This window comes from Lipotes vexillifer, unplaced genomic scaffold (genome assembly GCF_000442215.2).
Source record: "Lipotes vexillifer unplaced genomic scaffold, Lipotes_vexillifer_v1.1 scaffold252, whole genome shotgun sequence".
In the NCBI taxonomy this organism is placed as follows: domain Eukaryota; kingdom Metazoa; phylum Chordata; class Mammalia; order Artiodactyla; family Lipotidae; genus Lipotes; species Lipotes vexillifer.
In genome coordinates this window covers 1197960-1224445 of record NW_006773367.1, presented here as the reverse complement: position 1 = coordinate 1224445, position 26486 = coordinate 1197960, and the positions used below count along the sequence as shown (strand labels likewise).

Sequence of the window (26486 nt, the reverse complement as noted above, 5' to 3'; positions counted from 1 at the left end):
CAGGAAGTACTTATTAATGTAATTTTCTGTTACTCTAGGAAATTATTCAAAAGTCAGATGTAAAATATACTTAAAGTGGAGAGCCCTATAAAAAGGAACAGGTTCATATAAGCAATACTGACTTCGAACAATGAAAAGATGCAGAGAGAAACTTGCCCAAACCCGGAAACACGTGGACGGACAGACACAGACGGACTCTGCAGGGATCTTCCTTCCAGCTTTACCTTGTTGGAGAGATCCAAATTGCAGTTGGCTTCACAGAGGGCCACCACAATCGGCACGTTGCCATCTTTGCAGGCCACGTGGAGGGGGGTGTTGCCATGCCTGTCTTGGAAATCGACGGAACAGCCCTGGCTGATGAGAGCCTGGATGACCTCCATCTGACATCGTCTCACAGCAAGATGCAGAGCTATGTGTCCGTCCTGCAACAAACACCAGGGCCGTGAGCGCTTTCGCTTGGGCACGTGGGCCTGGCCGCTTGCCTTTCCAGCTGCACTGGGCCAGGTTTAATTGGCAATGGGACCATTACTGCAAAGCCTGAAGGAGGATTAAAACCGTGAACTTTACTCCTGGTGGGGTCGGGGCGAGGCCCCATACATCTCACTCTGAATAATCACAGACCAAGCTGACCGTCAGCTTAATTAACCTAGGCTTGGCCAGTACATTCGGGTAGGAAGACTCCACACTCCTTTTTGTCTCTGAATTTATAGGACTTCAGTTATGTTTGGTACTCCAATGGCCTGTTTTATCAAGTGTTTGAAAAACACTTCTCAAAACATTTGCTCAGCAATCTTTACTAACTTCCTAAGTAGAAAGTTTATTATTTTATTTTATACCAGGAGAAACTGAGAGAGCAAGACGACTTGCTGTCATGTATATGAGCATCAGTCCGGGAATTCGTTCCACCTGCTCTAGAACCCCCGGTGAAGAATAGTGTTGAGTTGTAGGAGCCGTGGGTAGAGGGAGTGTGGAAACATCTCTGGAACGTACTTGTTCTAGGGTTGCTCAGTGTCAGCACTACTGACATTTGGGACCTGTCCTGGGAATTGTAGGCTGTTCAGCAGCACCCCTGGTCTTTATCTTCTAGATGCCCCACCCTGGCTGTGACGACCAAAATATGTCTCCAGCCACTACAGTGTCTCCCGGGGGCAAGGTCACCCCACTTGAGAACTACTTTCCTGTACCCAGAAAATACTCCACAAGTGGCAGTTCCTAAATTAACCACAGTGTGCCAGATCTAACTATACATAGCAACATCACAGCCTCACTGTAAGTGCGAGTTCACAATAAGAACAGATTATGCTGAATGTGCTTAATTAAAAAAGGAAAACCTGGCCTGGAATTGAGACTGCCAAACAAATAAGAATAGTTTATTGTTTTCCTACAAAATAGCAGGTGATGGAAGTAAATAAACCACCTATTTCTTTGTCTATCTACAAATTAATAGTGTGTTGCCAATTTCAGTCCTAAATGAGGATTTGTCTTGGGCTCTGTGATCATCACTGTACCTGCTGCAAAGCTAAAAAGGCTAAAAATAGAGACATAGATTTTGTTACACCCCACAAATGAATAGTAATTATTAAACAGAATCTAGAACCACAGAATCTTTGGATAGGAGAAAGGATAATATAACTTGTTGCACTCAAGTTTGTTATTTTAGCTAAACTAACTGAGAAGTCTTGTGGTCCCTCCAGCCCCCCCCAGATCACTTTTCAGCGAGTGGGATGTATTGACCCACTAAGCACCTTGTCGGATGCATTAAGGTCGGCTCCGTGCTCAGCCAGACACTCCACAATGTCATGGTAGCCCCTGGCGGAGGCTGTCAGGAGGGGCGTCTCTCCTTCTCGATTCTTGATGTTCACGTTGCAGCCGGCTTCACAAAGGGCTTTGGCCACAGAGTAATAGCCGTGCCAGGCAGCACAGTGCAGGGGTGTTTCTTCTTCCTGGCCGAGGAGACAAGTACATATAGAGGAGGAGAATGCAAGACTCTGAAAGAAAGTACAGGCACGGTGAGAGTCCTGGCCGACCCCGGCAGCAAACTCAAGGCAGCGGATTGAAAGAGCTTGTAGCTATCGGAGCAAACCATTAATGTGAAATAACGGGCATGGGTCTGACGGCTTTCCTTAATTCGAATTCAGCTTTCTCAGCATTTTACTGACAACTGACTTTGCGGAGCCCACTGGAACCATGGCTCAGCTCTTCTGAACAACAGAGCCTCTGCGTGGGTGGATTTATATCATCTGTCTTGTAAAAGTGCTGTCTGTCCTTTACTTCACTGGAGACTACTAACCATGGGACAGCACTTCTCTGAGCAGGAACTCTTCTAACAATCTGGATGCCTCAAGATTCCTGTCATGTATATAGCACAAAGATGAGTCACATAAATTGATTACTGCTCTGGCAAAGAAGGGGCCAAGACAACCAAGCTTTAACAAAAATGGTTGGTCGTGAGGTCTACGTATTCATGATCAACATCATTAGACACATGTATCTGTCTATGAGAGGCTGCTGTACCGTAGTGGTTACGAACACAGACTCTGCAACCAGACTGTGTGGGCTTGAGCACTGGCTCCACCACTGTTGAGCTGTGTTACCTTGGGCAAGTTCCTGAACCTCTCTCTGCCTCAGTTTCCTCATCTGTAAAATGAGAATTATAGGGTTGTCCAGAGGATTAATGAACGAATGAATGAATGTTAGTGCTTTAGTTCGAGTCCCTGCCCTCTGTAATCTAAGCAGAAAACCTAACTTGGATAAAACTCCGTAAGACACAAACACATCATCTGGTTGCCTGTATACCCATGCAAAAAGCAGAAAGAAGTGAGGACATCAGGTACCATGACCCACCTTGTCCTGGAAGTTGGGATTTGAGCCAAAGCTGCACAGTAACTGAACCACATCGGCATGGCCATAGCGAGCTGCCACATGAAGGGCTGTCTCTCCAGACTGCAAAAGACACAGCCAAAGATTCAGAGTCCCCCCTGGGAGCTGTCCCACTCCCACCCATGCCTGGCTCCACCTCCTCCCCTGAGGTGGTACCTGCCCCTCTCAGGCCAGATGCCCCTTTGGTGACTGGGCCAAGGACCCTGGGGTGGGGCACCCACTATGTAGCTAGCGTTAAATCCACACACCTGGCTCATCCTGTGTGTGATAACCCTCTCTCCCTAAGTAAGAGTGAGTTCCCTTTTTTGTGATAGCCGGTCTCAATTTTCATTATATACTGACGTTTCCAGCTATGTGATTTTTTTTCAAAACACAAAATTCCTTTTTTAATATTAAGTTCTTTAAACACAGGGTTTTATTTATTAGCAAGTTTCTGATTTCATTTTGTCTATGTTTAGAATGTAATTTCTTACATTCTCAGAGATTTTTTAAAACATTACCATTAGCCCATACAATAACATTCTATGAATTAGTAATAGATGCAACTTCCTTAAGATTTTTTTAATATCTGCCATGAAACTGCCAGAATAAACTGATCTAAAAACATAACAGAAGGACATACTTGTTGCCACCCGACAGAAAACTGCTATAATAAATGTATGTCGGGGCTTCCCTGGTGGTCCAGTGGTTAAGAATCCACCTTCCAATGCAGGGGAGGCAGGTTTGATCCCTGGTCAGGGAACTAAGATCCCACATGCCATGGGGCAACTAAGTCTGCACGCCGCAACTACCGAGTATGCGAGCCATAACTACAGAGCCCACGTGCTCCAGAGCCCATGGGCCACAGTGAAGAGCCCGCGCACTACAACGGAAGATCTCAAGTGCTGCAACAAAGACCCGATGCAGCCAAAAATAAATAAATGAATGAATATTTAAAAAATAATAATGAAAAATTAAAAAAAAATAAATGTATGTCTTTAACGTGAATGTCCTCCCTTAGATATGGTGCAGTGCACAATCCATACAACTGTATGTGGCAGCCCTGACTGAACACGACAAATCAGTCTACTAGTAGTAGAATCAGAGAGGGGTTGCATAATGGAATATATAACAGATGAGAATGTAGGACTCTTAAGTTCAGGTCCCAGCCCTGCAATTAATTCACAGGGCCGCTGTGTGGACTGAATGAAACATGGGTATGTGAAAGTAAGGTATCTTCTGAAACCAATCATTTCGATAACATCTTTACCCCAAAAGCCTTACTTTACTTGCATTGTCTCATTAACTCTTCTAGTGCCAGTGATCGTAAGGTCAGCACTGTCAGTCACATCAAAGAGGAAGAGAATGGTAGAGATGTGCACATGGTGGGTCAAGAAGAGGACCAGGACTCAGGTCATTTTCTGGCTGTCCTTCTGGATGAGCTCTGAGTTTTCATGTTATGGGGAAGATAGTTCGCTGCTTATATAACATGGAAAACACTTGGCAGATTTCAGCTAAAATCAGATTTTATTTTATTTTTTTTGCTTTATGCGGGCCTCTCACTGTTGTGGCCTCTCCCGCTGGGGAGCACAGGCTCCGGACGCGCAGGCTCAGCGGCCATGGCTCACGGGCCCAGCTGCTCCGCGGCATGCGGGATCCTCCCGGACCGGGGCACGAACCCGCGTCCCCTGCATCAGCAGGCGGACTCTCAACCACTGCGCCACCAGGGAAGCCCCCAGATTTTAATATTAGACTAAGCCACCAGCAAAAAAAAACTTCTACTTAAATTCTCTGTAGGAAGATTTTGGTCCTGAATCCTTGTTCTTTGGGTCATGATGCAGAGGCATGCCTTTTATTACTTTCCTTAAGAAGAGAAGTGGCCTTACCTTGTCTTTAACATCCAAAGGGCATTTGTTCTCATTGAGGAATTTCAAGGTATCTACGTGGCCATGCCGAGAGGCCCAGTAGATGGCATTGGATCCACCCTGTACAAAAACCAAGGCAGGGTCACATTCCCAGACCGGATCTGAATGCAAACATCACTCAGTTGCTGTATTTCCCTTCCTATGTGATGACAAACAACAAAGGAGCAACTCCCAAGAGGAATAAAACCCCATTTCACTTTTCAGTTTGACAAAGGGACCAAGGTTATGTAAGACGTTAACATTCCAGGAAGCTGGGTGAAAGGGATAAGGGGGCTCTCTATACTATCTCTGCAGTTTTTTTTTTTTTGGTAAATCTAGAATTATTTCGAAATAAAAAGTTGTTTTTCTTTTCCTAAAACGTTCATTTCAACTTCTGGTTAGAATTCCCTATATTTTCAAGGGCCAGATCTAGTCCCTTTACAGCTCAGTTGAAAGTCTATGGAAGCTGATGACAGACCCGTTGTAATGACGCTTAGCCGATCATCACTTGTGTCTACACTTCCAAAGTGGTCTACACCTCAAAGCATATCCTCCTTACTCTGCTGCCCTAATTAATGTGCGGGCAAATACATTTCTGATGAGATTAATTGGATAATTAAAACATTTTCAATGTGACATCAAATAACACCGCTGAGTAAATATGATCAGTAAGGAGTCAATCTGGGGCAGGACACAAAGAAAGGATGATGTAGAGCAACTGAGCCACGAGGAAGACGAATGTTCGCCTTTTTCTCTGTAACATGTTAGACAGGAACAGGCTATTCAAGTAGTTCATCTTCCTTTATAGGAAACTGAGAAATGAAACAGGGCATATGTGTTATTTTTCTCTATTACCTTTTGATTAGAGACATTTGGAAATACTTAAAAAATTAATTCATTTGCAATAAAACAGAATTATGACCTTATCCTGGACATCGATTCTTGAGCCTCTTTTAATGAGCAACTGTAGTATTTGAATATTCCCACAGCCAGCAGCAATAAGTAACGGTGGTGTCCCATGCTGGAAAAGGCAAGAAAAAAAAAAACCTATTTTTCAGGTTTGGTAGGAAAGGAAAAGCTCAAACTACCCCTGCTGCCCCAGACACCTTCCTGTGTCTCCACAGACACAGGACACATTCCTGTCCTGCGTGACAGGAATGGAAGACAGTCAGAAGGACACAACATCTTCCTCTTTTGGATTCACAATCCAAAGTGACATTTTCATTTGCACGATGAGTACATTTAAAATTTCATGGTTAGAGGCGAGTGATAGGTGCGTGTAGAAAGGCCCTCAACGCAAAAAGACCTTATTCCTAACTCAGCTCACTTTCTAAGCAGAAGTGATTTTCCCCACAGTATGGAGCTTACAACAGTAAGGGAGAATGAAGAGCAGATGGGGTCTTTCCACCTTGGACTTGGAGGTGCCCAATCACCATGACCCCCCGACCCCCACTACCCCTGGCAGGACAGCATCAGACCTTGTTGGGTTGGTTAACGTCATAGTTGGACAAGGAGCCCAGGAGGTGCTGCAGGCCTGGGACGTTGTCATCGTTGATGGCGTGGATGATAGCTTTCATCACGAAGGAGTCTTCCTCATCCTTGAGAGAGACATGGAAGAGGGAAAAAGTGTTAGATTGTTGGTCATGCTGCTCCTTTTACCAACATCAGAGAAACCAATGCTCATTTATTAAAAGGAGTGTTCAGGGGAAAGGAAGCCATTTAATCCCTAAATCCACCTGGTCATGAAGGGAAGCAGGAGGTCATTTTTTGCCCCTTCCATGATGGCAGCACCTACTATTTATCTGTGTCTTTAAGTTGCCTGCATTATAACCCAGAGAGCAAACATCTCTTAAGATTCAGATTTAGAACAACGATTGATGACAAACTACACTTTGTGTTTACCTTAGGAATCTTTAAAAACATATAGTCCCAGAAACCACTGTAGAAAATTTCAGGTGTAACTCAGATTCTAAAAACCATAGAACCAAGGAAATGATATCTTTGAATAAGAAAGACTTACTTTGTAATTTTTGCAATTACAGATTGTCATTTTTTGAGCACTAGAAATTCTTCATTCTCTAGGTATTCTATAACATAGCAAAATTCTCTGAAAGCTGGTCACAATTATTTTAAAAAAAAAGGTATGAAAAGGGGAGAAATGTAAAAATAAAGGCCAGAAATGGGAAAATGGATGCATTTCATTTACAAAGAGAAAATAACTAGATACTGCGGAACGGTAACTTTGTTAAATTTTTGCTACTTTGTTAAAGTACTTTCTTAAATATAAATGATAAGAAACTTGCACAATATGGTAAATTAAAACAAAAAAAAATAAGCTAGAAAAGTCCCAAACAAAAGTTTTGGACTTACAGAGGTACTGCTACTAAAATTTCAAATCTGGAAAAGCATACCTACAGAGGCTGAACCTCTGCCTGTGCGGGGTGGAATGGAGAAAGCATTTCTCTGAACTCTGCTTTCTCTTCTCTATAAATCTGCATCCAAACAAGCTTCATGAGGGACATAATAATATCTGCACAGAGTACATGTTTAAGAACACCACTGGTTTTGCTTTTCTATCACAATCCAAGTTGAAGACTAAGAGACATTTGCCTGAAAGTGAGAGTGACAAGAAATGGGAGAATGGGAGGAATAAGCACGTTGTTGTAACACAGCCTCATGATCAGCAGGACACTGAGATGATGAGAGAGAGACCCTGAGGGCTGGGGAGGGGGGTCTTCCCACCTGGAGCTTCTACACAAGCCCTGTCCCTCTCTTACCCTAAACTCTTCATTGTAACAAACTGTCTCCCAACTGATTATTCAGGGCAATTTTAATTTGTAAGATTTCATTGTTCTCATCACCTTACTTGGATTAATAGTTTATATCTTGTCCTGGCTCCACGGCCACCTTCAAACAATTCCCCAGCCCAGCTTTCCTCCTCTTTCTCTCCCTTCTCCTCCTAACTTGCTTCTCTCCTACTTCTTTTTTTCTTTTTAAAATTTCCTATCTCTTTTCAGGCTATAAGGTTAGATCTGGAACTTGAGTAAAACTACTGGCTTCAGGGAGTAAAAAAAGAGCTGGTGTCTGCTGATGTGTGATCCTGCCCTTGGAGTTCCCGGATTCCACTCAGGAAACACTGACTATTCAGTTACAGGAGCAGGCTGGTTCCCACAGAACCACCCTTTCTGCCTTTTCTGGAGTCCCCTTTACTTCCAGGGTTCACAAAGCCCCGTTGTCTGACTGTTGGGGAAAGTCTCGTTGAATTCTGATGTGTCCAGTCATATCTGAAGAGTTAATCTGTGATTAGGTTTCAGTTTGGATTAAGGGAAAAAAAGTCGTGGAGTCGTTCTCAAGGACCTTTGGAAATCAATACATCAACAAAGTGAGTGGGTTTAGCCTTCTGGTCTACCACGAACTATATCAGCAAGCCCCACTGCATTTCCCCTGATTTTCTGGTGTGTTTGTGTTTGTGTGTGTGTGTGTGTGTGTGTGTGTGTGTGTGTGTGTGTGTATGTGTTCAGAAGGAGGGTTGTCTGCCCCTTTTGTACTATTACAGTCTAAGATTCTCCAAGGTTGGTGGAAACAGAGGGCTCTCGTTTTAGTTCATGAAACTTAGAATATGATCTCTCCTCTTCTACTGGCAAGCCTCTCTTTTATCAAACTGTGTTGGGGGGAAGAGGAGGGTGGGAAGGTGGTAGTGTTAGAGGTAGTAGGTATAGCCAATCAAAATAAAGAGGAAAAAGGACGAAACAGTAATAGAGTAGATCCAATGAGCCACCCCAATTCCCCCACTCAAGAGGAGGAAGAACAGGCCTGATGTTTCTAAGACTTCAGGTTTTCTGGGTTGCTGAACAAATTAAACAACGTAAACATGGTAAACACAGTGCTAAGAACAAACCTATCTGGGGAAAAGGTTTGCTTACCAGAGTATCATCGCTTCTGGCAACACTCATGTTACTTCTGGACAAGAATGACCTGGATAATCTTTGGCACAGTGATATCAAGCGAACAGATTGCTTTAAAAAAAAAGAGAGAGAGAGTGAAAAACATGCAGGGGGAGAGGAGGAGAGAGAGCTTACATAACAATACTGAAATTAGTGCAAATGACAAAGCCTTTGAGATAGCATTCAATGCTGACAGCATGTATTATTCTTCAGGGGTGGGCGATCCCACAAGCGGGTTGGATCATATATATATATTTTTTTTATGGTACGCGGGCCTCTCACTGTTGTGGCCTCTCCCGTTGCGGAGCACAGGCTCCAGACGCGCAGGCTTAGCGGCCAAGGCTCACGGGCCCAGCCGCTCCGCGGCATGTGGGATCTTCCCGGACCGGGGCACGAACCCGTGTCCCCTGCATCGGCAGGCGGACTCTCAACCACTGCGCCACCAGGGAAGCCCAGATCATATTTGCTTAAAGAAATTTCTAAAGGTCTTATAAATCAAGACAACAATAGAGAGAGATTCTCCTGCATTTCGTTATTAAGCTGCAGAACTGGATGCATCCCTTCTCTCTCCATATTCACTCTCTACTCTTTGAGGAATGGGATCTTACCCTAGCAAAGCCCTTGCACGTCTCCCCTCAGAGAAGCATGGTATGCAAGGGTCTTGCCCTGTGTCCTTGGTGCCCAGGCAAGTTGGTAATGGCAGACAGTGTGACTCTCAAAACTCATCCAGTTGTTGGAAATGAGCAGGTTGGGGACTCTTTAGCCTATAGGACAAACACCTCTGCATTTACTCTCAAAGGCAGAAACAACAGGTAAAGAATGTGTGTGTGTGTGTGTGTGTGTGTGTGTGTGTCTGTACACGAATGAAAGAGAGGGAGAGAAAGAGAAACTTACGGTGGTTCACTCTACCTTTTAAGCCTTATTTTCAAGGCTTCTTTGAGACTAAGAGTCAAGTCTTGAGGAACCCATGGCTGTGGTCCTCCTCATCTCTATCAAGGCATCCCCAACCTGATGAGTACAATGAGGTACACTTCTGGCCCAGTGATGAGGAGACATGGCAAGTACCTGCTTCCTCTGGGCTTGACATGACCCTGTGCACAGGAAGCCATCCTGTCCCCTTCTTAACCCTGAATTTTTATCTGTTCAAGTTTGGCTGGAATGCCCTTTAGAGCCACATCCTACTCAGTCCCTGCAGAAACCATCCACACTGAGAAGGGATCACATTGCAGATGCTCATGGTCACACCCCACCCCCATCCCAACCACTCACAGACCAAGGCTGGATTTAGAGAACCATTTACACAAGTTCTGGTATAATCATAATGCTATGGTGCTTACCACAAGAAACAAATCTATTTAAAATGTGGCTTGTTGCCTTTAGAAAAAGACTGCACTATAATTTTATTGTACTGATTTAAAAATTTGCCTTGGGGATGGTTTTAATTTACAAAAATGCAAAATTACATGTGAAAAGATGAGTTAATAGGACTGAAATAGTATTTTTGATTGTCTTTGAAAATAGGGTAATGGTGCAGATGACTACAGAGTGAATTTTTAAAAAGGATGCAGTTCTGCATTGCCAGTATCAGAAGTGAGCCCTGAACAGAGGGAGAGCCACAGGGGACACAGAATTAGTTAATCCCTTCAAATCAAACAATCTTACTTTCCATTTTTTCCGGGCTGCGAACTTCTTGAATTTCTCCATGTTTACTGCCGATGCTTTTCTACTAAGTGCTTGTTGGGTATCTTTAGGCTAAAATGAAAATCCAAGAAAGACAATTTAGAGCTCTCAAATTATAGAAATGCGTTACATGACAACTTTTGAAAACCTCTCATTATTTGGGATGCTTACATATTCACCTTGCTAAAGTAACAAAACGAGTTGGGATAATAATATGCCTGATCCAGGAACCTAGTCTCCAGAGGCTAAACTCTTGTGGCTAAGGGTTTGAGCAAATCCATGAAGACTGGATCTTGAGGGAAAGTTGAAAAGTTGAGCTTGGACAAGCTGAATTACAACTTTCCATAAGAGAATCTGGGAATGGCACGATTCACGGTGAGGCCATATTGAGAGGCATGTGAACTTAACATCATCAAGTAATTCAGAGCTGGTTGGGACCTCAGAAGTTAGCAAATTCGGTCTATCTTACAGCACTAAAATCCCTCCTACTGCATTTTTTCAGGAGACCATGCAACTCTACCTCTGAAGGAAGGAGACATCCTTGCCTTCCAGGGAAGCCCAGGCAACTGCTGGGAGCTGGCACAGGCAGAGGTCTCCAGCTGCCCCAAACCTACTTCTGCAATGCAAGTTACTGCACCACGATCCACTTATTCGTTCCATGATTTTCTTCTGTAACTGCCATGCTTCCCCACCCTTAGCCCTTTCTGGTCTAGCTGAAGCAACTTCAGTTCTTTAACCCAAATGCTGACCGGCGCCAGGCAAACAATGTAAAGGTGTATATACGTCGGGGGTGGCTGCTGGCCTGGCACAAAGGCAACTGGGCAGAGTTTCTGGCAGCCTTGCGGAACGAGGGCTCAGTGTTGATAGATCTTCAGAGTTTTCAAGAGAAGCCAGATTTGATATGATACTTAAATGCTGGAAGTTAATTCAAGAATTTTCAAAAATATTGTTTGGGCTAATATCCCACAGTCAAACTCGAGGCTGTTGAGTGGACCTGCCCTTCAGTTCCTCATCACAATCCTGCACTGTGGTAGCTCACTGCTTTCTACCTCCGTTATCATGAGGATTCTCTCAGCTGTCAGCTGTCTTAAAGTATGGCACCAATAGCAAACACAATACTCCAGACGTGACCGTGGTTAGAACCCACAGTGCCTAGTGATACCCTAGGACAAACGAATTCCAGGTCGCCCTATAATCCCCAAACCAATCGCAGTATGCAACTTACCTTGATCCAGGGATGCTGCAAACTATCTTGAATTGTCATTCTCTTCCTTTGTGGGGAGGAGGGGAAAGAAAAAAAATGCGGTGACCATAGAAGCAAACACTAAGGTTGTTTCCATGCCGGCTGGGCCTACCAAGCAGATGCTCTGGAAAATGCAGTTCGGGGCCTGCTTCACGGAGCCGAAAACAACAACAGTCTTTGTGTGATTATTTCACTGTGCCCACAGGGGCTGACTGAGCAGGTACAAAGGGCCCTGCCTGCATTTTCTGAAGCGTTTCACACGGCATGCTTCTCTTTGCCAGGAGGAAACAACCAGGGTTGCATAAACGTGGCCGTGTGCACAGGACAGGTGCTAACTCTTGTCTAGCTGAGGCCACAGCTGGGCACCTTTCGGGTGTAATGGACACTCACTTTGGATCCTTGACGAGGAGTCTTCTTATGAAATCTTTGGCTAGGGCACTGGTATTACTGAAGTATTCTTCCTCAAATTCGTAGTTGACAGCAGATACGTTCGCTAACGTTTCTTGTTTAGTGTCCCCAAGAAATGGGGAGGCCCCACTTAGGCTGTTAATAAAGCAGGGCACAGAACATGAGTAAGTCCCTCTCGTGTTGTCATTCTGTTCCTACAATATCTGATAAAGGGAGTGAGGAATAACATTATAATCTGGTGCTTGAGCGGTCACTTTAGAATTCAGTTACATTTTATAGGGCACTTAATTGTCATGCACAAAAGCTTCAGCTTAATGCAAAGGACAGTTAATTTAGAACAGCATTTAGTAGTTTAAGAAAAAAAAGAAAGCCTTTCCTATTTTCTCAGCAGTAACAGACAGCCATGCTTTCTTTCAGTGATTATGCTGCAGTTTCTGATGACTCATTTCAAATTAGGAGAAAATGTTTAATTAGTATAAACTGAACATGTTGTGGAGGTGTAAAATGAATATGTTTAAAAAGCATAGGGCTTCCCTGGTGGCGCAGTGGTTGAGAGTCCACCTGCCGATGCAGGGGACGCGGGGTCGTACCCCGGTCCGGGAAGATCCCACATGCCGCGGAGCGGCTGGGCCCGTGAGCCATGGCCGCTGAGCCTGCGCGTCCGGAGCCTGTGCTCCGCAATGGGAGAGGCTGCAACAGTGAGAGGCCCACGTACCGCAAAAAAAAAAAAAAAAAAAAAAAAAAAAAAGCATACATAAGCTGAACTGATCAACACGACACATAGAATGGTCAGTAAAACATATGGTCTCAAAGAAAAGAAAAGAACATGAGCTGTGGATTTGGGTACTTACAGAATATAGGTTATTACCCCAATACTCCTAGACACAAAAGAAAAAGAAAAACAACATCAGAAGAATAGTAAAATCAATCAGAAAGGCGACAACATCAAGAGCATGCTCCTTACCACATGTCTGCCTCAAGACCAAGAGGTTCATAGTTGACTATCTCAGGAGCTAAGAGGAAATGAATGCACATTTAGTTTGGGAAGAAAGTGAACCAACAGATTCTAACCTTCATGTATAAACCAGAAACATGTACCAGGGAAATGATGCTGCAGCAGGGTGAATTTTGCCAGCATAATGTTTATGAGAAATGAATGACCACAGGAATAAGAAAACTTACCAACAAACTCTGGTGTCCCAAATATGTTCTTGAATTCATTTCCAAAGTCAATTTTATGGGCCAACCCAAAGTCAATGATCTTGATCCGAGGTTTGGGAACATTTCTATCCAAAAGCATTATGTTTTCAGGCTTTAAAAAAAAAGAAAAATAGTACAGCAATGTTCATAGGTGGAAATAACGTGATGCCCATCAGCTGAACGGATAAACAAAACGTGGTCTATCCGTACAATGGAATACCATTCAGCCTGAGAAAGAAAGTAAATTCTAACATGTGCTACAATATGGGTGAACCCTGAAGACACTATATGAACTGAAATAAGCCAGTCACAAAAGGAGAAATAGTGTGTGATTCCACTTACATGAAATACCTAGAATAGGCAAAATCATAGAGACAGAAAGTAGAATAGTGGATGCCAGAAGCTGGGGGTAGGAGGGTTGGGGAGTTAGTGTTTAATGGGTACATAGTTTCAGTTTGGGAAGATCAATAATTTCCAGAAATAGATGGTTGTAACGGTTGTACAACAATGTGAATATACTTAATGTCACTTAACTGCATACTTTAAAATGGTTAAAATGGTAAATTTTATATTTTATTTTTCCACAATTAAAAAAAACCCTATCGTATGTTTTGCTGAGGACAAGATGGCAGGTAGTTCTTCCTCTTCCCTGAAAAGACAACCAAAAAGTAGGGATGAAAGAGTAGTTGCAAGAGAACACTAGGAAAAATAAATGTCTTGGTTTAGATTCTCTCAGGAGCAGACCTGTGACATGGATTTGGATGCAAGCAGCTTATGTAGGAGGGGACTCCAGGGAATACTTGGTAGATGAATGGGGAGACAGGAAACAGAAGGAAGGAAGTTGATACAAAGTGTCCTATCAAGGTAGGGGTGACTGGAGCACAGTCCCTTTGGAGGACCTGGGGAGAAAGGGCAGCACTCAGAATTTTCCAACTGAAGCACGAGGGAGCTGGGGTATTTATCCACCTTCTCCCCAGCTCCACTGCTAAGAGCTGCTTCAGTAGGCATTTACTCTTTGGCATTTCCAGCTCCCAGCAGCAGTCTTCGGGGTGTGTGTTAGTGAGTGTTGGGGGATCCAGATGGGGCCTTGATGGCTCTGCTACAATAAGTATGGAGAAAATCTTCCCTTCTCTTACATCTATCCTAGCTCCAATGATCTGAATCATTCACTTGGCAATCAACCACACACTTTTTGTGATAATCTTCTCGCTGCCTCGGATTGTACCCTGAAGCTTACATTGCCACTTCTGTTGCTCATATGTATATCTTCCCCTCTCAGAGAGACCATCACCTCTGTGATGGATGGGAGTATGATGTGTCTTTTTATGTCCGATAATGCCTTGCCTCCAGCCAAGCAAAGACCACAATTAGCCAGTCTCAGAGTTTGGCTTGATTGATTGCCAGAGACTGAGTCAGCCCAGAAGCCTTTGCATCAATAGAGAGAGTAGAGATCAAGACACCTTCCATCTTATATGCCTTGTAGCCAGAAGTGGATGGAAACTGGGCAGCCAATGGGTACTCTAGGTTGAAAATACCCCATAACCAACAGCAGCCCCATTTCTTAAAGACCTGGCTGGTAAGACCCCTTGATTCTTCCCCAAGAATTCTCAAATGTAATCATTAATCTTAAGCCTCTATCTCACACATTGGTTAGGAATTCCTGTAGTAGGCAGGCATTATACACTTGCTGATTTATATTGATAGTTTCATTTGTTAAACACCTCTAGGAAAAAAACTTGTATCTCTTTCGGACGCCCTCAATTTTTCTTAGCAAACAGCGAATGCTGTGGTACGTGTAAGCTTTCATCTGATTCACACCAAGCAACATACCTTGAGATCAAAGTGGGCAATCTGAAGGGAATGCAGGTAGTAAACACCATTAAGAATTTGTTTGAGAAATTCTGTTGCTTCCTCTTCCGTCAGAGATTCCTTTTCAGCTAAGAAGTCAAAGAGCTCACCACCTGCAACACTGAAAATCAAGAGGCAGAGGTTATTGATGACAGTTCTGTCTCATATTGATTTGTTCTCTCATAGATGATTTGCACGCTCAAGTGTCTGGCAAGAAAACAGCATTGAGGACATGCTGAAACTGCTAAGCAAGGAATCAGAATTCTCTGTGCTTCTCATTGTTGGATAAGAATTCTTCATTCAGGTACATTTGTGCTTGAAAGCACTTGGGTACTGCTTTCCTAATGTGCTAGGTTCACAAATAGGGGAGAGAGTAGAAATGTGATGGGGAAAAAAATTAATGCATCTTTCATTAATCATTCAGACATCTTAATTAAACATGTTTAGAGATGAAGTCTTAACTCACTGATTAAAATAAAACTACAATCCAACTTTGTATAGAATTTATAGACTATATCTTCCTAGCCCAAAGAGAGACACCTGGAAAATTCAAAATCTCTATATTAGTCAATTTTTTTTAAAACCCAAATCACAATATATGGCCTGACAAGGATTTTTTGTTTGTATGCTTTGTATTTGTATATATGTAAATACCTCTACATTTATAAAAATCACATTTAGTAATGAATTTAACAAACACCTTAACAAATAAGAATAAACATACACAAAATTGAAATGCCTGTGGTTGTTGGGGACTTGATGAATCTGTCTCCCTGGCCAGACTGTAAATCCCTAGAGGGCAGCGGTCAGCTCCCGGCTGCTGGCCCACTGCGTGCAGTCTCCCCATCCCTGCACAGGGCCAGCCACGCAGCAAGAATGAAAAAACTTTTAATTAAGTGGATGAATGAACAAACTCCCCTAAAAAAATCCATGGTACTGATTAATGGCAAATAACAGGGAACTTTTAATAAGAGCTTTTATAAGTTAATCTTTATCGAGTTTAACCATATGTTCACAACATAATAATTAACTGCAATTATGCACATAACCACGTGTGCATTATCTTTCTTTCAGCAAGACAGCTCCATAAACATACCTACCACATCTACATCCAGAATAAGAATCTGGATTTAATCTCAGGTGCTCCTGAGATTAAATTATAATGACAAAAAAGCTATTTTTGTAAAAGAAAAGTTTCAGATCCTGCACCATCACCCTCCAAGTGGGTGTTTTTCTTAGTCTGGCTCAAGATCCCCTGGCACCAGAATTGCTTGGGGTGTTTTAAATATGCGGATTCTGGGCCTCACTTCCAACCTGCTGCATGAGTTTCTAAGAGTGGGAACCAGGAAGGGAGCATTTTAAACAAGCACCCCAGGTGATTCTTAGCACACTAAAAACTGAGGATCAGTTTTCGGAAGTCTTAATTGCATCCTCCCACTGCAAGGCCTCCCTCTGATATTTAAATTGAGGATGTTTATCCGGAGGGGAGCGCAAAGTGACTCCTCCACCTCCCGGGACCGAGAGAGTTTCTGCCACAGAGCCTGAGCCTTGCCTGAGGGGCAGAGGCCTGCAGCTGACGCAGCGACGCCCCTCCACCAACGCACCGTCCCAGCCTCACCGCCCTCGGCCTTGCGCCCCTGCACTGGCTCCCTGCTCAACTCCGTGGAGCCCTTTGCGTCTCACATTTTGTCTTCTTTATTGCTCTTAAAACCAACAAAACAGGGAGAGGGAATCTTTCAACTCTAGGGAACAAAAAGGAGGAAAAAATGGGAAGTTGTGAACCAACTAACGCTGAGAAAGATGCTCTATCATCCGTTTGCTTCTTTGCTCTCTGGCCCGCGCGGCCATTCCTTAGGTAAACTGGCATCACGGCTGCACGGTGGGGAGATGGTCCAGAGCTGGCACATCCAATGCAAACCTTAATTCTGCGGCCAGAAGATTACTCCTTCTTGCTGAGCCTCGTTTTCTTTTCAAATGGGAATCATAGGACCCATTCCTCTGAGGGTTTTGAGGACTAATGATAATAAATATACGTAAAGCCCGTGGCAGGCAGGTCTAGCTTTAGGCTGAGGCCCAGTAAGTGGAACCAGTACTGTTATAAAGGAAGAATCCATGCCACCTGCCTAAGGGCGGTTTCCATCATGAAAGTCCCCTTCCTGCCCTGCTTCTCCCCTCTCCCCCTTTCAAGTCCACTGGTCTGGCTTAATCACTGTACTCCCGGTCAGGGGAGCATTACAGATGCTCCTGTAAATATGGTGTCGGCCTTTCCTCTCTTTGCCTCCCCTTCAGTGGCTTCCCCACTTCCCCTTGCTCACACAGCCTGCTTGTGCCTTTAAAACATTGATAAGTTTCCTGACAATAAGAAAGGGCTGGGGTTTGGTTGCTAGGAGTTGGGGCGAATCTTCCAGTGTCCACACAGCTGGGCACGATGTGGAGGCCTGAGTCCTTCCCAGGAACCCCACGGCTGCCCCAGCCAGGCCTTTGCTCCCCTTCCTTCTCTGGCTGGCTTTCCTCCCTCTCGCCCAACTTGAGCTTCCCTCAGGCCAGTGACAAGGAGCCTATTTCATCTTCCTGAGACCTGGCGGAGGGTGAGGAGACCCCGGTTCGAATCCTGCCCAGTTACCCAATCTCGCCACACCTGGGATTCCTCTTTTGTGAAACAAGAGACATCCCCTAGAGTTGTTCTGATGTTCCAGGATATGTTGAGTGCCTCGGCAACCAATCAGCAGTGCTGTCTTTCTTCTTGCCTTGCTTCAAATCGTAACCCCCGCTGCCCTGACCACGGCAGCCATGGTGTGCTGGGCCATACTTAACAACCGGCTCTCTGGGATTGGGGTGGGGCAAAGCCCATCCCTGAGGTGTCATATTCCCACCATGGTCATTTCAAGCCACCCTCGTGATGATGGCAACTGTGGAGGTGGGAAGGATGTGCTCAAACAGCTCCGAGACCTGGCCCACTGAGGCACTGTGGATTTTCCAAAGATGGTGCAACAGCATTTCCCGCTCCCTGCTCTGTACTGTGATCTTGCATCTGGGGCTCCATCCCCTTGAATCTGGATGGGCCCCATCATAGCTTTGACCAATAAGACACAGCAGAGTGATGCTGTGCCATCTCCAGTATGCTTTTTCATGGGCCCAGGGCTTCCACATCCTGCCTCTCGAGTCCCGCCTGTAAGAAGTGTGATGATCCCGAAACCACACCGTGGCATGGAGAAACCCCAGAAGATGAGATGCCCCATAAAGAGCGAAAGAGGCGGGGCTTCCCTGGTGGCGCAGTGGTTGAGCGTCCGCCTGCAGATGCAGGGGACACGGGTTCGTGCCCCGGTCCGGGAAGATGCCACATGCCGCAGAGTGGCTGGGCCCGTGAGGCATGGCCGCTGAGCCTGTGCGTCCGGAGCCTGTGCTCCGCAACGGGAGAGGCCATAACGGTGAAAAAAAAAAAAAAAAAAAAAAAAAAAAAAAAAGAGAGAGAGAGAGAAAGAGGCAAAGGAGCACTGAGTGAGGAGGGAATCTTGGCAGTGAACCCTCCAGCCCAGATGAGGCCATGGAGGTCAGACTGTCCACCTGAGCCCATGGAGGTCAGACTGTCCACCTGAGCCCTTCCAGAATTCCTGACCCACCAAATGCAACGGTCATTTTAATCCGCTGTGGTGGACACCATGAGCACTGCACACATTCCCCTTGAGGAAGGACCTGCTGTCTCCAGTGCTGGGCGTGGAAGCTGCACAGCCCTCAGCCCTCATCCAGCAGGGCTCACCTCTGCTACAGAGCCACTGCCCAAGGTCTTGTCCTTTCCCTGGAAGCCCACAGCCAATGTGGGCCATGCAGCTTCTGTCACAACTACTCAGCTCTACCCAAGCAGCACGAAAGCAGCCTTAGATCGTATGTAAATGAAGAGGTGGAACTGTGTTCCAGTAAAACTTTATTTACAAAGACAGGTGGCCACCTGATTTGTAAGACATGCCAGTTTGTGCACCCTTGATATAAAAGCCAGGTCATCTCAGCCTAATGTGGGGCAACTCTCAAGGGTCATTCTGGCTCCAGGACTCTGTTGGGTCAGCCGGCGCTGTCACTGAGCTGCAAGGCAGCGTGACTTTCTCTGCCCACTCCTACTGCTTCCTCTCCCTTGGAAGACTTGATTCTAAGAGGAGTTCTTGAGGAACATCCTGCATGCTCTTCTCCAGCTCAGAGTCTGCTTCCCAGAGAACCCACCCTGCCCCCCACTAAATTTTGGGGTAGTTTGTTATGCAGCAATAGCTGACCAGAACACTCACCATCTTGACTGGGTCTGTTTACTCAGTTCAGCCAAAGATCAGGTTTGCCTTTCTACAGGCTGGCCACCTCGTGCCCTGTTCAGTCCTCCTGTCCCGAGTAACTTAACTCCAACAGTGCTTCCTGACAAGAGAAGTGATAACTGGGAACAACCCTGGAGCCCCTGGAGTGAGGGGCCAGACTGCAAAGTGGCAGTGCCTGATCACAACTGAGGGGAAGGAGGCAGGCGTCATCTCTGATTTTCTCCATCTACCCTGCCCGCAGGCCCTGTGCAAATCCCATGCTGTTCACGATGAGGTCCACACCATCGCTTGTGCGATGAGCTTGTGCTGGGAGCCAAATCGTTCAGCTAGACATCGGGAGGGTTTGGACACCCCCCATCTCACTGGGCCTGGAACCATCACCGGTTTCCTGATGCCCTGAAGGTCTTATCTACATTCTCATTCTCCTTCACGCCAATATGGGAAGGCAGATGTTTTAGCTGCTTACAAAATCTTTAGTGATTAATCAAAGTAAGTGAAACGAAGTGATTTCAGCAAAGGTTGGGGAGCGTGATAAGCATCCTTTGTTAATTTACCCCCGTTTGTCCCCCAAACTCAGAAGGTAGACAGTGACTTGAAGATTTTTTTTCATGGGAACTTTCGCATACATGCTTAGAATCAGAACTCGAATGCTTACAATGCAGCTGCCATACAGCAGAATACTGTTAACAAAAAGATCAGTCAAAACCCTAGTGTCTTCACTCTTTGTTCCAAATTTTACATTTTGCTCAAGAGAAGGGAAATTGATGGAGGGAGATGTGAGCAATCTGTTCAGCAAATTTAGAGAGCTAGTTTCACCTCCTTTATTAGGTCTTTCAGTCAGTGTTTTAAATTATAGCATCATCATGGAAATTGTGTGGAATGCATGCTAATAAGCATTGGCTGTTTTCATCAAGAGCTCTGGAAAATATGAAGTTTCTCTCTCCTCCCCATGCCTTTCATTACCACCAAGGCCTCCCCTAAAAGCTAGCTATATCAGAATGTCATTAGGACACATTACAGCTTTAAAGATAAGGTAGGCCTGCAGAGTGACATATGAGAAATTATTATAGGATTCCAATTGCTAAATTAAAACACTATTCCGGATCCCCGACTCTTGCTAGGAATGTCCAAGATATAACAGGACTTGATTCTGGACTAGATCTGGTCATAATCTAAACTGCAGGGGACTCTTGGTTATAAACTGATGAGACTTTTCAAGGAAAACGCTGTGATTCTACCGCACTGGGCTGGATTTCCCTGTTGGTGTCTCAGAGCAAGTATGTGTGGTTGTTGAATTGGGGGCCAAGGCTATAATTCAGTAACTGAGTAGGCTCTGCCAGGGCACACCATCGGGGTCCTGGCCAGCTATGACGCAGAGCCCTGGGAGGCGCGTGGCAAGAGGACTGGATGGGCCTCAGCACACAGGTCCCCAACTCCAGCTCTGGCCTCAGGTTGTGAGTAGCTGGAAGGAAAGTATGGAGGTCAGGTCCTTTCTCTGGACCTCAACTTTGTTATCTGTACAGTGACAGGGTTGAACTGGTAAGTGACTCTCTAAACTTAGTGTACATAACAAGAATTGGGGGGGACTTGGCAAAAATCAACTGGCTAGAACCCACTTCCTGAGGTTCTGACTCAGCAGGTGGGGCCCCAGAATCTGCATTTTAACAAGTCCTTCAGGTGGTCCTGATGCTGGTGGACCACACTTGGAGAAGCCGATCTCTCATGTCCCTTCCAGTTCTGATAATATAAGATTCTATCAGCCAGCGTGCGAATGTAGCAGAGCTATGCTCCCATTACACTTACCTTTTCCTCCTGGGTGCACAGCTAATCTGCACTTCCCAGCTCCCTTGAGTCAGGGACTAGTTCTAGCCAGTGCAACGTGGACCAGAATGACGTGTGCCACTTTCAGACCCAGCCTCTGCAACATCTCACATGATCTTCCACTCTCTCTCTACCCTTTCTCTTTGGCTACCTGAACACAGATGACCCAGCAGAGGACCCCAAGGAGGACCGGGGACAGCAAAGTCATTAGGTAGAAGGAATATGGATCCCTGAGTCAATGCTTGTAGGAGAGCCACCCAACCTGTAACATCCACACTGGGCTTTGAGTGAGTGAGAAATAAATACTATTAGATTAAATCATTGAGATTTTGTGGTTATAGTCTCTCTTCTCTAAATATAAAACTATTTAGTCAGAAGTAAAAATTCAATCCATTTTTTAAATTAAAATGAAAACACCCAATGCAAAGCACAGAGTACACTAACTGTCCCAGACATCTACTGCTGTGTAACAAATCTCCCCAGAACTTAGTGGCTTTAAATATGGCAATTATTTTGTGATCTCTTAAAGCTTCTATGGATCAGGAATCCAGGAAGGGTTGGACTGGGCAGCTCTGGCTCAGTGTCTGTCATGGGGGTGCAATCAGATAGTGGCTGAAGCCGAAACCGTAGGGTTGCTGGAGCATCTAGGGGCTGTCTGGGTATCTCTCTCCATGTAGTCTTGTGTCTCCATGTGGTCTCTCCATTTGGGGTAGTATGGGCTTCCTCACAGCATGGAGGACGCGAGACAAGTGGACTATTTACATGGCAGTTCAGGGCTCCAGGGCAAGTGTTCTAGGAAACAGGGTGGAAGCTGCCTCAGAAGTCATAGAACATCAAAAGGGAGTCACAGCCCATCCAGGTTCAAGGGGAGGGGATTTAGAATTCATCTCTTTTTAAAAAAAATTTATTTTATTTTGGCTGCTTTGTGTCTTTGTTGCTGTGCACGGGCTTTCTCTAGTCGTGGTGAGCACGGGCTACCCTTCACCGCGGTGTGCGGGCTTCTCATCGCGGTGGCTTCTCTTGTTGCAGAGTACCGGCTCTAGGTGCATGGGCTTCCGTAGTTGTGGCATGTGGTCTCTAGAGCGCAGGCTCAGTAGTTGTGGCGCACGGGCTTAGTTGCTCCGCAGCATGTGGCATCTTCCTGGAGCAGGGATCGAACCCGTGTCCCCTGCATTGGCAGGTGGATTCTTAACCACTGTGCCACCAGGGAAGCCCTAGAATTCATCTCTTGATGGGGGAATTTCAAGGCTCTAGACAGACATGTAGGACAGGGGATGATCTTGCAGCCATCTTTGGAAAATATAATGTCACGCTAACTATAACAGATGAACAGAAATTCTCAATCTTATTTATCCTACATGTGTATTTTATAAGGGTTAGGTACAGGTAGCTGTATTAGTTTACTAGGGCTACACGAACAAACTGTACGGCTTCAAATAACAAATCTACGGTCTCACAGTTCTGGAAGCTACAAGTTCGAAATCAAGGTGTCAGCACTGCCTTGCTCCCCCTGAAGCCTGTAGGGGAATCCTCCTTGATTCTTCCTAGCTTTTAGTGGTTTGCCAGCAACCCTGGGCTTTCCTTGGTTGTTGATGCATCACTCAAATCCTATACCTGCACATGGACTTCCTTCTCTCTGTGTCTCTTCACATCATCTTCTCTCTGTGCATGTCTGTGTTTATGGCTAAATTTTACCCTTTATATAAGGACACCAGTCAGGTTGGATTAGGGCCCACCCTAGTGGCCTCATTTTAACCTGATTACATCTGCTAAGGCCTTATTTTCAAATAAGGTCACATTCTGAGGTACTGGGGGTTAGAGCTTCACCATATCTTCTTTTTTCTGGGGTGGGTGGGGCACAGTTCAAACCATAACAGGTAGTAATTGCTCACAGGCTGCAAACGAAGTATTACATACGGGATGTCTAAAGCAACTCAGGAAAAGGAGAGGATGCAACGGAGAGAGAGGATAATTAGAATCTACTGATGTTTTTTGTTAGTCTTGCTTTCAGATTCTCCTGTGAAGGAAGGGTTCATTCATGCACTATTATAAAAACTTTTAAATTCAGGTCAGAAAATGTGGGAGAAAAATGCATATCTGATCCCATCCTGAAGTAATTTCCCCAACACTTTGAGATGCTTCTTGTTTGAAACCTAACTCTCCTGGTGGACCGTGCTGTGAAGGTGTGAGGGCAAGTACCCAACCACTTCTCGGCTCTGCCTCTAAATAAACCCCAAATTAAAACCCAATGCTCCATTGTCATCACCAACTGTTGAACACTCTTTTTTGTTAATCTAGGGGAAGTCCTGAAGGGTTTTCACATTCTCACCTCTCACACTCTAAATTTCCTGGGTTACTGAGGACTTTGAGGAATGCAAAACTGAAACTGGAGAATCCAAAGGAAAGACGCAATATGATACCTTCCTTTTTGCATTCGTGAAATAGGTGTGAATTTAAGGTCAAAGTAGATTAGGAGTCTGCGAATAGCATTCTTTGACTATATACTGTTGCCTCAAATCACATAAATAATATCAAAGGAGTCCCTAACCTTCATGCCTCCTCTTGAATTAGTGCAAGTTGTATCTGCAAACACATTTTCTGTCTGCTTTCACTACAAATTTAAGCAACAACTTAAAAGGAGTTCTGGGGATTCTCAAGGAAAAGAATGCCTGGCACTCAAAATTCATGGGGGAAGTGATCTTTCATTTCACTCTGGGAGGTTATGCAAAAAGCAGGGAGGACTTCTGAGACTTCTAGGATGAAATCCCTAAAGGAAAAATATGGCTCAGGTTAAAAAGCATTGGAGGCAGGCATTCTGGGTTTCAGTCTGGACTCTGTGACCTCAGATAGGTTAAGTTACTTTCTGAGGCACAGTTCCTTTGCTTGTAGAATAGGAGTAGTAACACCTACTGTTCATTATTACCTCTGGGGATGAATGGGGATAATGTGATGTAGGATGAGTGTGTCTGCCACATGGTCAGCGGGTCAATATTCCATGCAGCCATCCTGGGCCTTCACTCCTCTTAGCTACAGGCGAGGAAAACCCTCGAAGCTACTCTCTGTGTATCTCTTGTCCAGCTGCCAACGTACGGTGTGGGTTCTGATGTGGCTGTCATGCTAACGGTACAATGAGACCACACATTCGCCTATGGTTAAACAGAAGAGGTTTCCTGAAATGGGTGGACATACCTGGGGCCAAAAACCTGGGGAAGAGGTGGGTTCCTAGACATGAAATAGGTAAGTTGGAAGGGTGCCTTGGCCCAGTTTCCTTGGGTCTAGACATAGAGGAGTCTAGACGTGCCTGAGAGCAGCCGGGGGGCGCAGGGATGAGAGCCCTGAGGGGGAAGGTGGGAGGGGCGGGCAGAAGGCAGTGCTGGTAACCTCAACCCAGTAGGGTCCATCTAATGTGACTCTGGTGCCCTCGCTCCTGGCCAGCCTCAATCTTGCAACAGGAAATTAAGGACAAAAGCTTTTCCTTGCTTAGGCAAAAGTGTTAAGAGAACATTGAGGCCTGGACGGAGGTGAGAGAGAGAGAGAGAGTCCTCAAGGGAAGTTCAAGCTCATGGGCCAAAGTCAGCACCACTCACACACCCCTCCCAAGTGGTCCCCGCATGGGCAACCTGGTAGATGTGGGCTTAGCCAGAGAGATGGCACATTCCCTCACAGAAGCCCTTCCATGTGGGGAGGACCGAACTTTAATTTGGTCTCTTGAAAATATTATACAAGAAATACATAAATATATTCTCCTTAAGAAAAATTAAAACATCCATATATAAAAATAAAGTTCCTTCTATCTCCCCTTCTCTCCAGTCCTGGCCCTCTCCCTCCCTACACCCTCCACAAAAGTACAGATGGTGCCAATTTGACTTACGATTTTCCAACTTCCTGATGGTGCAAAAGCCATAAGCATTTGGTAGAAACTGTATATCGAAATTTGAGTTTTGATCTTTTCCTGGGGCTGGTGATACATGGTAAACTCCTCTCCTGTGATGCCGGGCAGCAGCAACCATGCGATCACGAGGGGAAATGCCCAATACTCTATAAGGTACCATGTTGCCAGCATTTACTGTGTATTGTATTTTGTGTTTCAAACCCCACCATGTCTACAAAATGTCCATCTGTGTCTCCTGCTTCTGGTGAGAAGAAGAGGAAGGTAATTACTCTTGAACTTAAACTCAAGATAACTGCCCAACTGTAGTCTGATGAAAGTGCTCTGAGCATGTTTAGGGGAGGCCAGGCTAAGCTACCGTGCTCGGGAGGTTGGGTGTATTAAATGCATTTCCAACTTATAATGGGTTTATCAGGACATAACCCCATCATCAGTCAAGGAGCACCTGTGTACACTGTTATGGTATATAGGCCCCTGGAACTTTCTAGGGATGTTCTACGGACTACACAGCATTCTTTCACCTACATTTTAAGAACATAAATGGTACTCGACTGCCTGAGCCGTTCTAGAATTTGTTATCTCACCTCAGCAATGCCCATCGGTACAGAGCTCCTGTGTCCTCTTTTTCACTGCTGCCTGGCGCTCATAGGGATATCTAGATCAGAGTATACTTAGCTATTCCCCCACTGAGGGGCTTTATGTTGTTTCCAATTTTTCACTACCGCAAACTACAAGGCGGATGATCTTTTTGTGTCCCTGCCTCCTCTGAAAATGTGAGGTTTTTTTCTAGGCCCGATTTGGAATTTCTGGGTCAGCGGTTACTTTGTAGACATGACGGGATTTGAAACATAAAACACAATATGCAATAAATGCTGGCAACGCGGTACCCTGTAGAGCGTCTGTCCTTTCCCTTCGTGTGGCTGACTGGGAGCTGCCCAGCACCATGGGAGAGGAGTGTACCATGTATCACTAGCCCTGGGAAAAGATCAAAATTCAAACTTCGAAGTATGGTTTCTACTGAGTGCTTATTGCTTTGGCACCATCATAAAGCTGAAAAATCATTAAGTTGAATTCGGACCATCTTTACTTTTGGGGAGGTGGGGGAGGGAGGGAGGGAGAGGGCCAAGGTTGGGGAGGAGGGGAGATAGAAGGAACTTTAGTTTTGTATATGGACGTTTTAACTTACGTTCTTCCAGCTGCAGTCAATGAATGTGCTCTGATCATAGCCTCACTTGCTTGGTATTATTACTTTGGGCCAATTTGATGGATGAAATAAATGAATCCCACTATTATCCCATTATTTCTCTGCTTAGTAGTGAGACTGATGTTCTTTCATATTGAAAGGCTAATCATCTTTCCTACATTTATCAGCCTTTCTTTTTTTTTTTTTTTTTT

At 45.0% G+C, this 26486-nt stretch overlaps 1 protein-coding gene across 3 annotated transcripts in view; it reads right to left on the bottom strand.

Annotated features, from left to right (window-relative positions):
- DAPK1 (death associated protein kinase 1) overlaps positions 1–26486 on the bottom strand; it is a 211746-nt gene that overhangs the window by 50344 nt on the left and 134916 nt on the right. For all 3 annotated transcript variants that reach the window (XM_007448280.1, XM_007448279.1, XM_007448281.1), the window contains 14 exons: positions 15069–15207; positions 13221–13350; positions 13003–13051; positions 12890–12916; positions 12021–12173; positions 11613–11658; positions 10370–10459; positions 8687–8779; positions 6242–6361; positions 5686–5784; positions 4746–4844; positions 2845–2943; positions 1746–1943; positions 225–422 (listed from right to left, as the gene is read on the bottom strand). In XM_007448280.1, the coding sequence (XP_007448342.1) occupies positions 225–422; positions 1746–1943; positions 2845–2943; positions 4746–4844; positions 5686–5784; positions 6242–6361; positions 8687–8779; positions 10370–10459; positions 11613–11658; positions 12021–12173; positions 12890–12916; positions 13003–13051; positions 13221–13350; positions 15069–15207 (1540 nt within the window). The remainder of the gene's footprint in view (positions 1–224; positions 423–1745; positions 1944–2844; positions 2944–4745; positions 4845–5685; positions 5785–6241; positions 6362–8686; positions 8780–10369; positions 10460–11612; positions 11659–12020; positions 12174–12889; positions 12917–13002; positions 13052–13220; positions 13351–15068; positions 15208–26486) is intronic.